At 35.9% G+C, this 18,624-nt stretch overlaps 1 protein-coding gene across 3 annotated transcripts in view; it reads right to left on the reverse strand.

The window, feature by feature from the left end:
* The window catches only part of NLN (neurolysin), a 35,433-nt gene that overhangs the window by 12,775 nt on the left and 4,034 nt on the right, over positions 1-18,624 (reverse strand). The window contains exons 2-6 of one of the 3 annotated variants that reach the window (XM_056324379.1): positions 11,155-11,411; positions 8,551-8,699; positions 3,063-3,170; positions 1,631-1,733; positions 743-903 (exon numbers count right to left, since the gene is read on the reverse strand). In XM_056324379.1, coding sequence (XP_056180354.1) covers positions 743-903; positions 1,631-1,733; positions 3,063-3,170; positions 8,551-8,699; positions 11,155-11,411 — 778 coding nt within the window. Of the gene's footprint in view, positions 1-742; positions 904-1,630; positions 1,734-3,026; positions 3,171-8,550; positions 8,700-11,154; positions 11,412-18,624 lie in introns of those variants that run through there. The other 2 variants (XM_056324380.1, XM_056324381.1) reach the window with 2 other exon arrangements.

Consider the following 18,624-nt stretch of genomic DNA (forward strand, 5'->3'; position numbering starts at 1 on the left):
GATGCCATTTTATCTTATCTTGTACTGTTCACCTTTCCCAGAACTTCAAACACAAAAGCTCAATTTTGCCATTGCTCTCTAACAAATGGCTAGTAAATTTGCTGAATGACACTTCTAGCCTTTCTTTCCTTTTCATTATTTTTGTACCTGGCTAGGGGCCTGGTCTCTTCAGTATTAAACAAACTATTTGTGAAATTATTTCTTCTTTTCATAAGGCATGTTTCATGCTATTTTTTAGATATTTAAATGAATCTTTTATAAACAGTAGGGGCTTTTTAAACATCTAATTAAATTTTTTATTAAAATTCTCATACATATGGAATGTGATAATTTCACATTTAATCACCTGTATTTTATAATTAAAACATATGTTTAGTAACCCCTCTCATTCTGAAGAATCCCAAAGTACTACAGAAGTTTCAATCAGATGCCCTTCTCTGGGAGGCAAGTGCCAGTAAGCAGTTGCAGAACACTGTAGGGAAATACGGTAAAAGATCAAAATCCTACTTCTATTTACAGCACCACTGAAACTTTAAGATACATATACACACAGGTGGATCATGAAATTCTAAGGACTTTAGATATCAGAATAAACTAGAGCAAGGAACTGTTAAAGATCACACTGATAAGTTTTGATTTCACTGTACTAGACAATATATAGAACTCAAATCTAACATGTGAATGTCTAAGCTCAGTGTCCAACTCTGCCATTACCCTGTAGAACAGTCAATATACAACATACCTCTTTGCATCTTGAGTTAAAGGCAGATTCCATTTTTCTCCTGGTTTCTGAAATGCAGCACTTCTTCATGACAGGAAAATAGTGGGGATACTTTAAAGTAATTTTATATTTGTCTTCCTCAGTCTTCTCTAAACTTTTAATAAAGTCATCAGGAAGGCCTTCTAGAACACAATTTAATAAACAACTTTTACCAGAATTACCTACTCCCTTCTCTTTCTGTGAGATTGTTGCCATCTGACATCAAAAATCTCCACAGAACTGTAACCCCTCTTTTTACAACTAGATGCTAAAACTTTTTCAAACCACAATCGAACAAAATAAAAATTGGGAACACTTGTAAGCAAAACAGAAATACATCTAAGGCTACCATGTAAAAACCTGATTATGACAAAAAAGTATCTCTGGTGTTATTGAAGTACATTCTATGCCACGCCCTTCAGATAATGAATCCCCAAATTCTCTGTCACATGAAATCTCCAGAACAGTTTAAATAATTGAAGTAGCTAAAAATATATTGCAGGACAGAAAAGTTTTTCCAATAACTGCAATAAATATAATACACAGGGGATTGCCTAACAGTGCAGAACAGAGGAAAGAAGCAAAGAACAGTAAAGTTCTGCAAAAAAAAAAAAAAAATTGTATGGCAGATACGATAACTTGATACAAGGCAAACACTTCAGGAAGCACAAATATATGAAGAGATCATAAACACCTGCAAAGGGTAATTCTAAGGACTGGGGAACTCTAAGGAAGGAGTAAAAATGAAACAAAGAAGAATGGAAAACAGCCAGAATTTCACTTGATATAGTCATCATCACTGAGCCAAAACCAGTTACTCCAGCAAAGCTGAAAGGCTGAATAAATGGAAAGAGTAAGCACACTACTCACCAAGTTCTTCCTTAGAAAATACGAGAAATGTGTTTTCCTCATTCAGGTTTTTGTTAAAGTCTATACACAGCTCACTCAATTTTTTCTTCATCGTCTTTATTTCCTGTATTGAGTATAAACAGAACTTAGTGGAAAAACAAAAAGAAAGCTTGAATAGTATTTCACTTTTTTCAGCTAGGCTCTCTACTAGCCAACAGCATTAAGTAACACACTGTAGGTAGCATCACACTTCACTCTCCCTCAGCCTCCTTTTTATCTTTATTTTGGTCCTGAGCAATTGACAACGATCATTGACAAAAACAACAAGGAACCCTGGGTCAGGGTCATCACACCGACGACATTTCAAATGCATGCCACCTACTGAAAAACACTCCTTTGGAATTGTACAGATATGACAAAGACGAAAATACCCATACAAGACAAGACCATTCCAAAACCTATTACAAAATCCTGATATTCACCTATCTGAAACATTTTCTGTTATATCTTTTAGTATGACTCTACCCCTTACTGTCAAGTTCACACAAACACAGTAGTTACCAGTAGAATAATACACACCAAATACAAAACTCAGCAGAAACTATCATTAGTCAAGTGTTACTTAAATTAAATTCAACTATTGCCTCCTTATAAAGTATTTCAAAATTCCTTTGAAGGCACCAATCGTCCTTAAGCAATGCAAATACACATGAAACTGTTCCCACTAACTGAACGACGTGGATGAAGAATGACATTTTCTACAGAGGCTAAAGTCTATTCCAGTCATAAACTGAGATTGTTGTACAACATCACTCAGAATTTAAAAAGAACAATGTCAGTATTGAGATGCTGACAATTTTACTTCACGATTTTCAGAACTGACATGTGCTTTTATATGCTTCAGTAAATCATCCCTTAACGGAGCCAAAATTCTCAGCGCAGCTTGTCCTCCCTTTAAGCTACCTCCCTCAAGTTTTTTTACTCAAACCATTAAATTCTTGGACACATTTTACAACATTGGTTAATAACTGGAATTAAAATAGCTCTGTCTTTGTAACGATTATGCATACTTCTGAAGCTTGAACTCACAAATAACCTTTTTGAGAGGTCTCTTGGCTAGGAATTTATCTAATTTAAGCATTCTCTGTAATCAGAATATATAACAAAACTCTTCCAGATGGTTTTCTTTTACTCTAGAAGGTTAAGAGAGGTGATGTATACCACTTCTATCCAATGGGTATCATGGGTATCTAACAGATTAATCTAAAGACTTTAAGGTGATTGAAGTTTAAAGAATGGATCTGGAACTAAGAACAGACCAGAGCAGTAATTAAGCAGGTCCAAAAGCACAAAAAGTTCCAATATATGCTTAGTACAGCTACACAACCATAATTTCATCCCTTCAACAGTTTGTCACCTTTGCTCTATAAACTAATAGTCCATACATATTTACATTCTGCACTTCTTTCGGAAGATGGAGTCCGTTTCTTTTTCCCACTTGAACTGATTTGTCTAGATATCGCTTTGTTTCCGGCTTTATATTTTCAGGATCACAGGTTTGCTGAAATGACAATACAGATTAATTGAACTTACAACATGGTGTAAAAAAGATACCAAGCATTAGAAAGGTCTGTACAGAGTTGTTCTAAAGAAACGCCACCATAGTAAAAAAGGAACATCCTGGATTTTAGTGTGAAGGACTTTCCAGAAACAGTTACCTTATACAACAGAATTCTTATATTGATGTATCGTGGGTTTAAAGTAATTTTCTTTTACCAGCTACCTCAGCACATTTACATGCTGTCATAATATCAAGCCCTTTTAGTTTGTAAGTACAGGGCACTTAAGCTTTTTCTGTAGAAATAGCTTTCTTAAACATACTTGAAGAAAATCAGGGCTATAAAGTAACACTGTACCTTAAAACTTAGAGGGATTAAACAAAACCCCAAGAGATAGGTGTGTCACTGAAGGTTATCAGATCCCATAAAATTTGAGCATATCAGAACAAATCAACCAGTGAAAACAAAACAATATTTCTATGTCTGTTTATGCCATTACGAAGATTCTTGAATGGTAATTTCCTAAAGGAACCAGTATCAACCCACAAGATACTCATAAAAGAACATGGATCAGTCCTGTGAAGGTTATCTTTCAAACTGACTACGGTGTTAACTGCTTAATTCAGAAACATGCCATTTTGTCCTTAACTGAAAATAATGCTGGATACATTCTTATTTTAATTCCCCTCATCTAAAAGGGAACACTTAAATACGGGTATTAACTTACAGTCGTTGTTAAAAAGGACATATTCTATCTAAGTTCACCTTCAAATATGAGGCTGTTGGAACTAGCTCTGACTTGTCTCAACAACGCTCTCATCAGCTTACCTACATACAATTAATTCTTGATTAGCACCTCTGAAAAGTAAGGACGTTGAAACATGCAAATTTTATTAAAGTTACACAACTGTGTAGAGCTGTCAACTGATGACTTGCCAGTGCAACTACCTCTCTTCCTTAAACAGAAAAAATAAGGTGTATTGGAAGAGAAAATAAGAATAAAAACCAAAAGAGATACTTTGCCGTCATTTAAGAATAATCCATACAACATATAAACAATGTCTATTCCTACCAGTGCCCTCCATATAAGATTAAAAAATTAGGGAAAATTGGGTTTTAGATCCGTGAAAGAGCATAGAATAGTTTAGCTTTATTTTTTTTACTCCACAAATAGTCAGAAGTCCCAGTAGCATTATGCTACAACAGGACTGCTTAGCATTAGCAGAATTGTGCCTAAAACTCTTAGGCATATACCAATAGTCTATATGCAAGAAGTTCTAAGTCCAGTGAGAAAAATGACAATCCCTTAGTTTTGTGATAAACTGACTTTTCTAAAGCAATATGCAGATTAAACTTGTTTACTGATACTGTCGTATGATGAATATTTTTTCTTTTTAATAGTCCCTGTTTACAGGTATTTTTTAAAAGAATCCATAGACACACAAAAGGATGACCTAACTACTACAGGTCACCACCCAGCTAAAGTCAATGATAATTGAGCCATGTGATTGTATGGTGCACCCTTCACCATGGCCATGACTTTTTTGCAGCACTTGGCCATTGCTTTTTTGTTTGTTTTTAAATAAAAGGATGTAAATGGTGGAAATCTCCTTTCGGGAGGAAAGTAAGTGAAGAAACTAATGTCCTCCACCCTCTCCATGTGAAACCTTGTATCTCCACCCTCATTTGTGACAAATGCGTAAGCCAATCCACACAGAGTATTTCCCAACACAAAGATAAAAAGAATGCTAATTACCCTACCCAATGTGACATTCAGGCTTCCTGCTCTGTTCTGGCAAAGAATACTCCCTGAAATTCTGCAGCTTCATGAAGATCTTTATGCTACTCAGCACTACATCTAGGAGTATCAATGCTGTGATACCAAGTACAAAAATATTTGCATCAGAATCTTCACATACTGTTTTTCCACTGGATAACACACAATTCTAGGGTTCTTTTTTCTGACCTAAGACTAGTATGATAGAAAAAGCACAACATCAAAATTATAGAGGTGAAAAACGGAGATATGTCATTAACATTTATATTGTGCTAACTCTGCTGCAAGAGCAAAATAGAAAGGCTGAGGGAAAAAATGTACTCTAATCTCTATAAAAAGACACTGCTTTTATTACAGAAACAGTTGAAGACAGAGGATTGTGCTAAGTCTCAGTGAGTTATTTAGGCATTGTGAAGGATCTTCCAGCCCATCCACTGGGCACATGGAACTGTCACGGTCCTGAAAGCCTCCTGGGCCAAAACCCAGCAAAGATTTTAGGCAGAAGAAGGGAATTCACAAACACTAATTTTAAGCCCTTAAAGCCAGTGAATATTGACTCCTAAAGCTAAGAGAGAGAGAAAGGTTCTTTTGGGAAAGAGGAGAAAACTAAGTGTTCTTCATCCTTTACTTGATGTCTATACATCTCTCTATACACTTACAAAGAAATCAATGTTAAATAGCTTCTAATCTTAATATGAGTCTTTGTGAAGCTTATTTGCATCACAGACATACTTAAGTTAAGGATGATACACATTCAAAAAGACCTGTCAGGTCTTTAAGGATAAGCAAGCCTACCAGGCACAGGAACCAAGGGTGCTCTGTGGTCACCTCTGAACTTCGATCTGGTCAGGATGGTTGATATCATCCTGGGTTTCCTTAATGAACAATTTCCACAACAGAAGTGCTTATTTCAAATACAGTACAGACATGAAATTCTGGAACTTTCCAAAAGTTTTAGAATGGTCATTGTTGATGATTTTGTATAGGATTTCATACTTGTTTTGGTCAACCAGACCACCTTATTCCATGAAGAAAATTTCAGGCAGAATAAGAAACAAAATTCCCTACTTAGAATATCATGAACAAAACCTGCAGCAGCTATTTACATCAGGCTGTTTCCTGAGGGCATGTGGGTGGGGAAGATTGGCAACATTCTTAAGCATGCCCCTGCTAGCCAACATGTGCAGATGTTAGGAGTAATAAAATCTAAAATGGTTTCACTACCAAATTCACCTTTAATCCAAGTTGCAAACCCCAAAATAAGTTTTCTAAAGAAGATAAGGAGTGTATTCAACATGAATTCATGCAGGAATTTTTTCACCTCGTGTACAGAAACGAGACCAGATTACTTTCAGGTTTTTTAGTTTTAATAAATACAAAAACTTCACACATCTTTCACCATCAACAGTTCTCAAATAAAGCAGAATTTAGAAAGAATACTGAACAGTTGTTAATGTAGAAAAGTTTAGTCCTCATTGAAGGTAGCAAAACTATTCAGGATGTCACTGAGACTAAGCAGACTCACACCATCTTTTAGTGGACTGACTGTATTATAAATAACATGGGAGTGTGAGGGTCTTCATTCTATTAATTGCATTTTAACCTGGCCCTTGTGCAGGATCAAGAAACTGAATTAATATACCTGAACTATTAAATCCTCAGTGAGGCCATGAAACCCCCAATTTAATAAAAATGTTTTACTAGCTCATTTAAACTGACAAAAGGATTTCAGCAAAGCATGTCTGTTTGTGGAAGGTCTTTGTTTGTTTGGGGTTTTTTTTTTATCATGTGCTCCTGGAACCTGACTTTTCAGCTGAGAGTTTCTAATAGGAGAAAGTATTAGAAATTTAGCAAAAGTTAACAAGAATTAGTCATTTGGAAATAGCAAGACTTGATCAGTCTGGCACTATTGGCTTTTTCACATCTGTTCTACAGCAAAAACTTCTACTACTTCCATCATCATTATGAAGTTGATATAAACTCAGAGGTTGCATCTTTGGAAAACTAATACTAAAACATGCTGCAGTTAAGCCAAGGAAAAGCTCTAAAAAAATTAAATGGAGATTTAAGCAGTGGTTGTAACTATTACAAAAGCCAAGTATTTCTGCAAAGGGAAATGAAGAAGGAAAGCACCAAATAAGAAAGTTAAAAAACCCCAAAGACTATACAAAAGTAATAGTAGCAAATAACAGCAATCAGTTTTCACTAGCTACTATCAGAAATTCCTGTAAATTAAAAATAGATAGATACACATATGGCAGATTAGCCCTAAATGTATCAGTGTATACTATACTGGAGGGTGGGGAAAATCACAGCGAATAATACATACCAAATAATTTAATTAGTAGCAACAGAGCAGGAAAAAAATCAACATAAGGCACTATCTGCCAACACCAACAGAAGGTCCTCAAAATGGGGCTGTTAAATACCTCTAAACACATAAACAAAAATATCCAGCTAGAGGAGAACACTTGAAAATGTGACTAAAAACCACAGCAATAGAAGATAATGGTATTAGAAGGCACTTTAATAAGGTGCTGCAAATATTATTCTGCTTCCCAGTCAACACTGCAAAAAACACAAAGAATATGCCAAGGAATAGGTCTCCAGTATATTATCAGTATCACATGAAGGTTAAAAATTGATGGGGTTGAAAGGAAAGATTCATGTCTGAAGCATTGACAAACGTATAAATTTCAGTTTTCACATTAGATAGCTTCCTTGCATTATCTTTAAATCACACTTTCGGAAAATTATTACTAAATGTAAATACATTACTACATGCATTTGAACAAAATCAAATGTTCTTGTTTGAGCTAGAAAATAAATAGTACAAATGAAGAATACAAGATACCTGTAGGTGCTCAATTAGAAGGGAAGCTAAAGAGAAACACAAAAGGGGTAGAAACTAGTTCAACAGTAAACGTATCTTTGGACTTGGTTTTCTTTTGAGGCTTAAGCAACATATGAGGAAGAGTATACAACATCGCTGTCTATAATTAGCAGATCAAAAGAGTTAATTTCAGAGGTTACTCCCAGTTATACATTCTCATTAACTTTCATGACACAAAACTAGAGTTTAAAATTGTAAATTCTCAACAATTTCAATAAAGGACAACTTTGGACAAAAATGCAAAAGTAGTATAAGCCAACCCAAATACACTGCTATATTGCCTCTTTTCTTCCTCCCCTCCTTGGTGATGTTCGGGGCAAAGCAGTTCAGGGAGCTCAACCAGCAGAAAACAATTTTATTTTTCCTGATGGGTTTTGTTCTGCTAGTTTAACTTCCTTGTACCAGCTTATTGGAAGATGAGACAAAAGTCAAAGCTATTGCAATTGAGGGCAGAAGCATACAGACACCTAGTCATGAGAAGCAAAGAGCAGGAGCCACAAGTTACAGTGGCTTAATGTTTTGTGGAACGACAGCCTGTTTGTACAGCTGTGTCCCACTAGGACGATTTGACTGCTACAGACACAGAGGAAACACACACAGTGATGAGGATCTTGAAAAGTGCTGTGGGTACTAATTTCTTTAGAGAAAAGTTTTTCACTGCTGGAATTTCATCTATATTTCCACATGTTATGCAGATATCATTGTGATTTACCTGCAAATAAACAATCTTCTGAAACACATCTTCTCTCATGCTCATCTCCACATCAAAATTAGAAAGCTTTTTGTCAGCTTCTGTACTTGCTAAGCGTACCTCTTTGTCAGGTGAGACATGCTGGGGAAAATCCAACATGCTTCTTTCCACTGTTTAAATAAAAGGCAATGAACACTTAACACAGAGGCTAGAAATGCTTTAAGGATAAGGAACTTGCCCCGCTTCTGATATTTACAGAAGACATAAGAAACAAGCACCCAAAACAACCTGACACTTCAGATCAGGCTTGAAAAAAAGTGACTACGAAAAATGTAAAAATGAATACATGAAACAACAAAACTGCACATCATTATAACAAATAAACATTTTACAGCAGCTATCTACTACCCAAGCCCAACTATCTCATCAACTTCTACAAAATTGACTGAAAGATGTATAAATATGATACATGATTTTTGAAAGATGAACTACTAGTAAGTGCAGACCAACGTTGTTTCATAGCTGGCACAGGTGCTTCCATGTTAGCTTTTAAAGTGAAAAGCTCCAAATCTTTCAAACAGGCTCATCTGTCCTAAAATTATTTTTTACATTATTATGAGAACAGTGTCAAATATCCATCTTCTCTTCTGTGTTTAGGAAACAACAAGGCAAACACAGAAGATGCTGTTTATGTATTCTGAACTTCTAGAGATCAGAAGCTGAGTAATAGTACTTTTTTAGATTACATTTTTGAGATTAAGTAAGTCCTTGCTTATTAAAGGAATATTGCATCTTCTAATGACATTGAATAGAAATCCTTAAATAGAAAAGAACTGTTATGACCAGCTGAATTAATTTCATTCAAAACCAATTACAATTTAACCAACCTCCAGCTCCCCAAAAGCACACTTTAGAGTAACAACCTTTTAGGATGATTTAAAGCTTTATAATTTTATGTAATCTGTAGCTGTTTTATCAAACCCTAAGATGCTCTCAGCTTGAAAAACCTTTGGAATGCAAATATGGGCATATAGTTCTTCTTGAAGTCCACAGGAAACTCCCCCCTCCCCACCACTCCCTGTCCTCATACCAAGATATTTCAAAATGATGAACTGAGTTTTGGCAGCTTCCAAGTGAAATATAAGGCCTGTTGTCATCTGTGTCTTTTCAGATAATAAGTTACAGTTACAGGGGTAGGTCTTTCATGTACTTGAGAAAGGGACACAGAGGCCTTAAAAATCCAAGGTTCTAATGGAAGTCTTGCTGTGGTAATACATCCTTATCATATGCCATGGGCTGTTTCACAGGTAATTCATGCTAATTTCACATACAGCTTTGAAGATTAGCATTAAAATGCTTCAATATGACCCACTACTGCAATAGCACGTAGAGAAAAAAGTATATCTTGGAAGATGCAAATCTCGGTGGTTGTGCTGGGAAGCTGATGGCCACTGTTTTTTGAATGACATATAGATTTTCCTTCTAATTTAATTTAAAGCAGAGAGTTTTATACCTTGGTGAAAAGACTTAAAATAATTACACCAAATACACTGATACAATTAAAACTGAATCTGACAGGAAGCTGTAAGGATTAAGATTACTCAGCCTTTCTGCCAGCATCAATTCCAGTCAACTCAATGGATGTGCCTAAACTGTAATTCTAAGTAACGTGAAAACCAGACTAATATTACAGTACAATCATTTGAGCTACAGGCTACTCTTTTTCACAAGGCAAAGATTTTGCTCCAGGCCAAGGTGGCTGTTTTCAGCACTTCTGTTGCTATCAAAGATTTTTTCAGAGGATTTAAGGGAACTTGACATTTTGTTACACTGACTACTTTTTGAGAGTCATAAAGCCACCATTTGATAGGTTTTTCGAAACAAAGCCACCGAAAACACATTTTTATTTTTCCTTTCTCCTCTGACTGATAATTATTAACAAATTAACTGAATGACCTGTGTTTGACCATTAAGCCCCATCCATTTATTGGCATGTCTGGATAATTCATTCAGAACAATCTAGATGTGACTGCATGACCAACACCTCTCCCTGGGTTCTTCAAGGCCTTGCAGGCCATAATGTAAAAGCGATGAAGTAAAGCAGTCTTCTTTCAAAAATTTCCCCATTCTCAACCATCACATCTTCTACACTAGGAGCTTACCAACCTTTCCATCATTCCATTTCACTAGCTTGTCTCAGATTCTGTAGTGTCTGAAAAAAGCACTGATTATCAGGTTTGAGTATACTAGGCTTACCACAAGCACCGTACATTGTGCCCTAGCAGCTGTACAGAGCTGGAAAAGAAAATAAACTGTGGAGCTACACATGCAAAAAGAAAACAGGTGACCAATGCACTTTTCAGCATGCATCAAGGAGCATAGTTTTTTGCTAATCCTTATTTTTGTCTCTAGAATAAAGCAGCAGAAATTTGTAGCTGATCATGTTAGATACTGCTGGGAGGTTCTGAAAGATTATTATGAGTAGAGGACCCTTGAGAGGCCGCTACACGTTCTAAACAAGAACAACATGAATCAGAATTGTAAGCAACAACTATCTTTCCTCATTGTTTCTTTATGCACAGATGGAATACCCTATGGAAAGAATCACAGAAAACATACACTAACCTGCATATTCCATTTCTATATCTGCCAAGGCCCGTACAGTATTTTCTTGTGTTACTTCTCCAATATCAAGCATCCCGACACTGTCATATACATGCTTTGTCCTCCTGATTAGTTCTTCTGTTCTTGTTCTAATTTGCTCTGGTGACAGGTCCCATCTCAAAAGGTTTTGGCCTGATGCTATGTACAAAGAAGCCTTCAGCTGGCTGGTAATTTCTGCTCCTAATGTCATTCTCAGCATAAGCCGTGGCCCAATGGACCTGAAAGTATAAAAAATATCAAGCAAGATATTATATAGCAAGATTCGAGTTCAAGAGGTAGTTTACAGTAAACATTAAAAAAAAGGCAACCGACCTTAAAGAACATTTTTAGAAGCAAGAACAGTCCTTTTTAGAGCCATAGCTTGTCCAACAGGACCATACACAGCCATTACCCTTATCAGTTCAGTCTAATTTTAAATAAATCAGAGGTCTGTTTTCTGCATTTTCCCTCTAAAGGATGACTAAGTGCAGACAGGGATAGAAACTTTGGTATTGACAAAACCAGAGAAATTAAGTTACTATTCAATCTTCTAAGAGAAACAGAATTACAGTTACTGAAACTACAGAAAGAGACAGCATTTGCATTTTTGAAATAAGGAATAAACCCCATATAGTGATTTGTAGATTATGAAGACCAAGAACTGTAAAGATGCATAAAACAAGACACAGAAAAAGTCATTTGGTCACATTCACTACAACAAAGAGTTTTATACCTACAGGATGCCTGCCACAATATGCTATGAGAGGAAAACTTCTAGTTGTTGTTCACTTAAAAATTTATTCCTTTAATTGTTCTGGATTTTAAATAGACAGTTTTACTCTATCATCAGAAAAGGTACATAAGTTTACTGTAATTTATGTACTATTAATCCTGATTGTATGTCAACTATATTTCAGCTTTAGCTAACAGAAAAATTTACATATCCAACTGATCTTAGCGTGCTGTACAATCAATGGCTGCCTTCTCACTAATCTTTTTGACAATACTAAAAAAAAAAGTGACTTGGAGCAATTACTCCAAATACAAGTTAAGAATATAACAGGCTTCTACCCTCCCACGCCAACAAAAAACTCTCAGCCTGCTTGTATGAAGGAGAAGGACACAGATTCAGGCAACTGACTATAAAGTGGGGTTTACAGAAATCCACACAGTCAACAAGATACTCACCTGGTGACTATATTAATAGTTCAGTTCTATATGAAATAGTTGCTGAGGAAGATCATATTCTGATAGTAATTAAAAGACAGTTTGCATTCAAGGAGTAAAACTTGCTGCAGTGTTTAGTATTATAGAAGGATCATAGCAGCATCATAGGAGGATCTCTGACTGGCAGAGACTATCAGCCTCCCCATTTCAGTTGCATAATTTTAAAAAACCATAATAATCACATGTTGCTATGGTAATAATGAAAACTTAAAACTTTCAACCATATCTAAAGAAATACAAGAACACACACAGAGAGCCTGCTAGTAAAAGGAAAGTTTACCTAACACTATTTTACATGAAATACCTTTTTCTCTTAATGCTAGCCACTGTACCTCTATTAATTTTATTGCAAAACCAGTCTGGCATGTGCCTAAGTGCTCAGATAGGTTTTGGCATACAATTCAGAGAGCATGCATAGAAGGACAGGCAATTTTAGCCTGAAGGAAACACAAAGCAGAAGAGTGAAATGCAAACAATCTGAAAAGAGCCACATGCAGGGCTTCTGTTTGAAGGTAAGACTTTTTGTTTAAAAGTCTCACTCATCTGTAAGAGGAACTACCTAGAAATAGCCTAGCCAAAATTATTTTTATGCAAGACAACATTTCTATCTATGTGTTGAGATTTTTTTTCCTTGTTGCCACAGTTTTTTCAAAGCATCCCATATCAGTGTGTAGGCAAGATGTTCACTTTTCCCTTCTACTGGCATAAAGGAACATCAATGCCTAGTATATTGATGATTTAACTCTGAAAACGAAGCCTGAATAAAGAATATTCCTTCCACCCCTGTTGTATCTCTCCAATACCAACTCAGTTCCGACATTAATGCCTTAGTAGCTTCTCCACTGGACTACTGAAACTCTGAATCTCAGAAGTTTATCACAAATGAAGTGGCTTTCATGAAAGCAAATAGCTAAGTATTAGCGTTCTCAGAATGCATTAGTTTCGCATCCCCCAAAACCACTGAATTCTACCCTGAATCTACAAATCCACTAAAGAATAGTACTTCATTAATTTATGAACAGCTTCCCACTGGACTGCCATATGTCTAGTTTCTTCACACACTGCTAGTGCAACTCTGGAGAACCTCACAGGAGCTGAAGGGGAACGTCCTCAAAAGTAGGTTCAAGGCTCTGAACTCTACCCTGACCCCTGAGATCATCAGAAAGGATATGAAATGCACCAAAATAAGGTAAAAATAAAATAGAATCAAAGAAGCACAACAGCCTGATCATAAAAGCTGACAGCTATGCTAAAGTGCAGGATATGAAGCAGGTATTCTTTCTTAAATGGAACCTACAGCCTTCTGTCATTCATTCACCTTCACCTAGACACGTAGAAAACACAGCCCTGTCACTGACCATTTACATATTATCAGAAACAAACACTCAAACAGATTATATTAATTTCAACCTTTCCAACAAGTTTAATTAATAAAGTTGGACCAACTTCATGAACTTGAATGCACAGCATTACTTTTAAATACCAAAAAAAGATGCCACCTGATCTTAGTTGGCTACTTGTGTGGAGGAATATAAATTTGACAGCTGCATAAGTGACTGTCATAAATACTAGCAAGTGGTTGTCTTATCTGTTAAGACAGGAAAGCACAGAAATGCCTAGTTTTGAAGTGTTCATACCTTGTCTCCCCCTGCTGACACAAGGAAGCAGTCATTTATGTAGATTAACAAAGGCAATACAAACAGAAAGACCTGGAAGTCTTTCTAATTGACCACATGAAGGTGGGCCTTCAAAAACTGTAATGCAAGATTTCACGTAAAACCAATTACTACATACAAATCTTCAAATAACCATTTAAAGACATGTGTTATCTTGCTACCAGTCACTCAGATTGTACTTAGGGCCAAGGTAACTAACATCAGATTAACAAATAACAACATGCAAGTAAAACTATATGCATAGGTGAAATCTTGGGCACTTCTTTCATGGCTTAGTATTTCATACTTCGTCTACGTAAAACTATAAATAAATCCTCCAAACTCCATGTATCTACCGCAATAAAACTCGTAATTAACTAACCTGATCTTGCTTGTTCAAGAAAGAAACAAAAATAATGCCAAAATGAAAGATTAAATAGATTATAACGAAACAAGAAAGAAAAGTACAGCTAAAACAGTATGTTTCAAAAATGCCCTGCAACTACACTTTGCATGTTATTAGAGAGAAAATATTACAGTAAATTGTATCACTGAGTGAAACTTTAACTTCCCAGATATAAACTAGAAAATAAATTCTATTAATAACGTTAGGAACCAGATGCAGCAGCAAATGGCTTTCTTCAAACAGCAACTGAACCAACAAGATGCAATTATTATTTTAGGCTTGCTTTTGGTAAACGGTAGCAACATTATAGAAGAGTCAACCATTGCTTGGACTGAGCAATCAGAGGCTGATTCAGTTTAAATTAGACAGAAGGCTAAACAAATGTAGGCCTTTAAATAGTGTTACACGTATACTGCAATTACCCTATGGGGCCACAGGTAGGCTGTTGCTAATGCCTGAACTGACTAGTTCAAGCCATTTCAGGTATTACACTCAGTTTTGTGCAGTACAGAACAGTAGATGTGTCTAAACAAGCCTGGCTTAAGGATAAGGTTCATGTCTAGCAGGAGTATTGCCTTAAGATATTCTTCTTCCCGTTCCTCCTTCTGCTGCTCATTTCTACCCCTGTACACCATTCTGTCAATGACAGCAACATAACTGTTGGTAGGGACATACTTCAAAAAGAGTCAGTATACAGGTGAATAAAGTGGACCAAAAAATATGCAGGGGGTGGACAGCTTTTTTTCAGCTTATCAGTTCCATCATCTATGTTATGAGTGACTTCATAACAGTTGTGCTGGCCTAAATGAAGGATCAAAGGTGTCAATAGCCACCTATTTTTTTATATATATATATATAAAATATATATATAAAATTAAGCCTGCACTACTGCTAGAAACATAGATGAAACGCATTAGCAAAAGAAGTTTCAAGATGATTGCTGTCATTAAGCGTACCATTTAAATGTTCCAAAGTGGAAAGGGTTCTTGATGCTGAGGCAATACTGACATATAGGAACAAATTAAAATAAATCGGTCGGGAATACATGTAAGCTAGAATTTTAAGAGACATCTGTAACCTTCAGGGCAGTGAGATTCTGAAACAGCTGCCCAGTAAGCACCAGGAATTGAAAACACCTCTATTTATAACATGGACCTTGACCAGCTTATAAAATGGATTATATTACTTGGTTACCTAAGGTAGCACAGGACTAGACTTGATCGCTCCAATTGTCCCTTCTAGTCCCTATGTTCCTGCAAGGTCCTTCAAAATTAAAGCACTTTATTTACATTGCATTTTTACTATGAGTATCTAACCGGCCTCTGTTGGCAGCTTGCACTGGCCTTTTTCTTGGGTGAGCCCTATGGCATCTAATAATGTCAGTGGAATGACATACAGGACAAACAGAAATATATTATGCATTTGTGCACGCTTCATCCACCTACAGTAAGTTCAGGAGGAAAGGCACACAAGGTTTAGTCTGGACTTTCAGCTACAATAAGAAGTATTATAGAAGTAGCCGTTTCCACAAATTATGGATAAAATTATATCACACAGAAATTACTTCCACAAAAATAATCTGCCAATTCCAAAAGGAGTAAGAATGATTTCTACCAAAAGCAGTGTAAGGTGAATAACAACTTAAAATCTTAGTAGCTACTTCTAAAAGAGGATTTTTAACTAGAAAACAAAGCTTCTAGTTACAGACTGCCATCATTGCTATTTTTGCTAGAATGCCAGGTCATTTATTTTACCAAGAAATCTACAATTTGATAACTTGCTGCATCTGGAAAATTTAAATTTGATTTGATTTTAGAAAGGAGAAGGACCTTTATAATACTCTATTAAGGCAATACAGGGGCCAATATAACTGCTGTGAAGACAAACAAAGCAATTGAATTTGCAGACTGATTTTTAACTCATGCAGTATTTTAAAAGTATTAAACATTTATGTAAGTTTAGTTTTGTTTATAAACATTTTCTGTGATTGGAACATGCCAAGCAACCCTCTGTTCGCATGTTCCATTAATACTATTAAAATAAAACAAGAAAGCCACAACCTGTGAAGCAGAAGCAGCAAAAGAGTATCAGCTTTAGAAAATACAAACACAAAAACGTGTAAGCTTGTCCACAATATGCTCCTACTACTGATAATCATCTTATAATACAGTCAAGATTTAAGCCTTCTGCCTCATTTAAATCTGATTATATTACAGATTATCTATGATTCCACCCAAGACTCTTTAATGGAACTTCCAGTTTTCAAATTATTCTTCACCTAAACAGTATTAGTTACAATGACAGGTATAATTTTACAGAATAAAGTCTGTAACAAATGTGTTTCTGGGAAACATAAACACAGACCAGTTTATTGTACTTGCTAATAAATCTGCCAGTTCCATGTAGCCATGCAAAAATCAGTGTATCACCTTCATGTAGAATGGAAAACCGTATCTTCTGCTGACAAAAGATGTGGGATCACACCTTCAGGGGTAAAGTGGCAGCCAAGATTTTAAGAACAGAGAAAGAAAGACATAGAGAGGGGGGTCTCAAATTCAGACAACTTTATCATCTTCTCATTTTTTAATACTCTAATAGTAAATAAATACAGTTAAGTTTTTTCTTGCTGCACTACACGCATACTTCAGGGGACATTCCTATGGATATAAATAAGGGCAGATTTGGAAATCACAATGAACAACTTTTTCAATCCATAATTTACTATATGAAGCTTTGTAAAAGCTACCAAATTAAAATTGAGAACAGTGCGATCATTTTGGTCTCTTTTTTGAAACAGCAGATCTCAGTTAAATAACACTTCCTAATCCTACAGGCTGCAGAAGAAGCAATGCTGCATGCTGGAAGCCAGCATTGAGTAAGTGAAGACCATACTCACTACGTTCCGCAATCGATGTTCACAGGGTCTGAATGTTTTGACTCCTCCTAGCGGCCTTGTTAAAAAAAACCCCACAAACTAAAAAAACTAGACATGTCCCATTAAGGCAATATAAAAACAGACAGGACAAATTATTTAATAATTGAATAATAAGCCATATGTTGGCATTTCCCTGAAGTAAGACTCAAGTGCTACAAAGCATATATAAATGACAGCAGATAGGCATGGTTTAAGCAAAGCTTTGTAACAGTCAAGCCTCATATGCAGTAGAATTTTTCTTTTTCTTTAAATGAAGAAGTTAAAAAGCATCTCAGAAACAAACCACCATGAGTATTCATCAGCATCTAATATAACCTAAGAGACGGTGCAGTCGGTCTGTGTTCTCAGGATGGATTTTATGACAGAAATTTAACAGGCTAAAAACTGTATTATTTAGAGATCCTTAATTCTTGGATTTTAAATACCTCTCCATGTTGTTTCAGTTTTGACTTACACCTTCAGACAAGTAATTGTATATTTTATAGTAAAGCAAGGCCAAAAATCAAACAAAGCAGAGGACCGAGTAACACAAGGCCAAAACAAGAAGGGGCGGTGCGGTGTGGGAAAATCCAAGACAGAACAAGCAAAGTACAGTTAAATAGCTCAAAGCTAATCACAGCGCAACATTATTACAACTGAGCCACAGGAATGAGTCTACAGCCCTACAATATAAGTCATCACTTTTTCCTGCTGGACAAACATATTTGAAATCCTTGTTACAGTTCACTTCTCAGTCCTTTCTTCTGTTTGGCTCTTGACTGTGTAAGGAACAGTAAATACATGCCTTGAATTCCTGGGCCATTTTCCTTAAGAAGTACTTGGCTCTGTGTCACAACTGTGTTTGGCACGGACAGCTCTCACTACAGCAAAAGGATAGCAAGTTAAGTACTTCCTAATTTAAAGCTCCATAACCACCACTACAGATTGTTTTGGTGGTTTTTTTTCTTAAGCTGCATTTGAAGGAATAGAACTAAACAATTAATTCTGTCACTACACTTTTCAGAAAAAAAAGCATTCTCTGCAAAGTAATTCACTGTACACTCTATATTTGGTATGCTTCTAATAATACACACTTGTAACTGTTCAGATCGATGTGAGAGTCAAAAAACTACAAGTTATACAAACATTTTAAAGTCTTTATTCATACATACATTACCCTCAGTGCTGCTTTTGTGACTTTTCTATCTGGCAAAAGATGTTAACTGGTTTCTCTGACAGAATCAACATCA

Source organism: Falco biarmicus, chromosome Z (genome assembly GCF_023638135.1).
Source record: "Falco biarmicus isolate bFalBia1 chromosome Z, bFalBia1.pri, whole genome shotgun sequence".
NCBI lineage: Eukaryota > Metazoa > Chordata > Aves > Falconiformes > Falconidae > Falco > Falco biarmicus.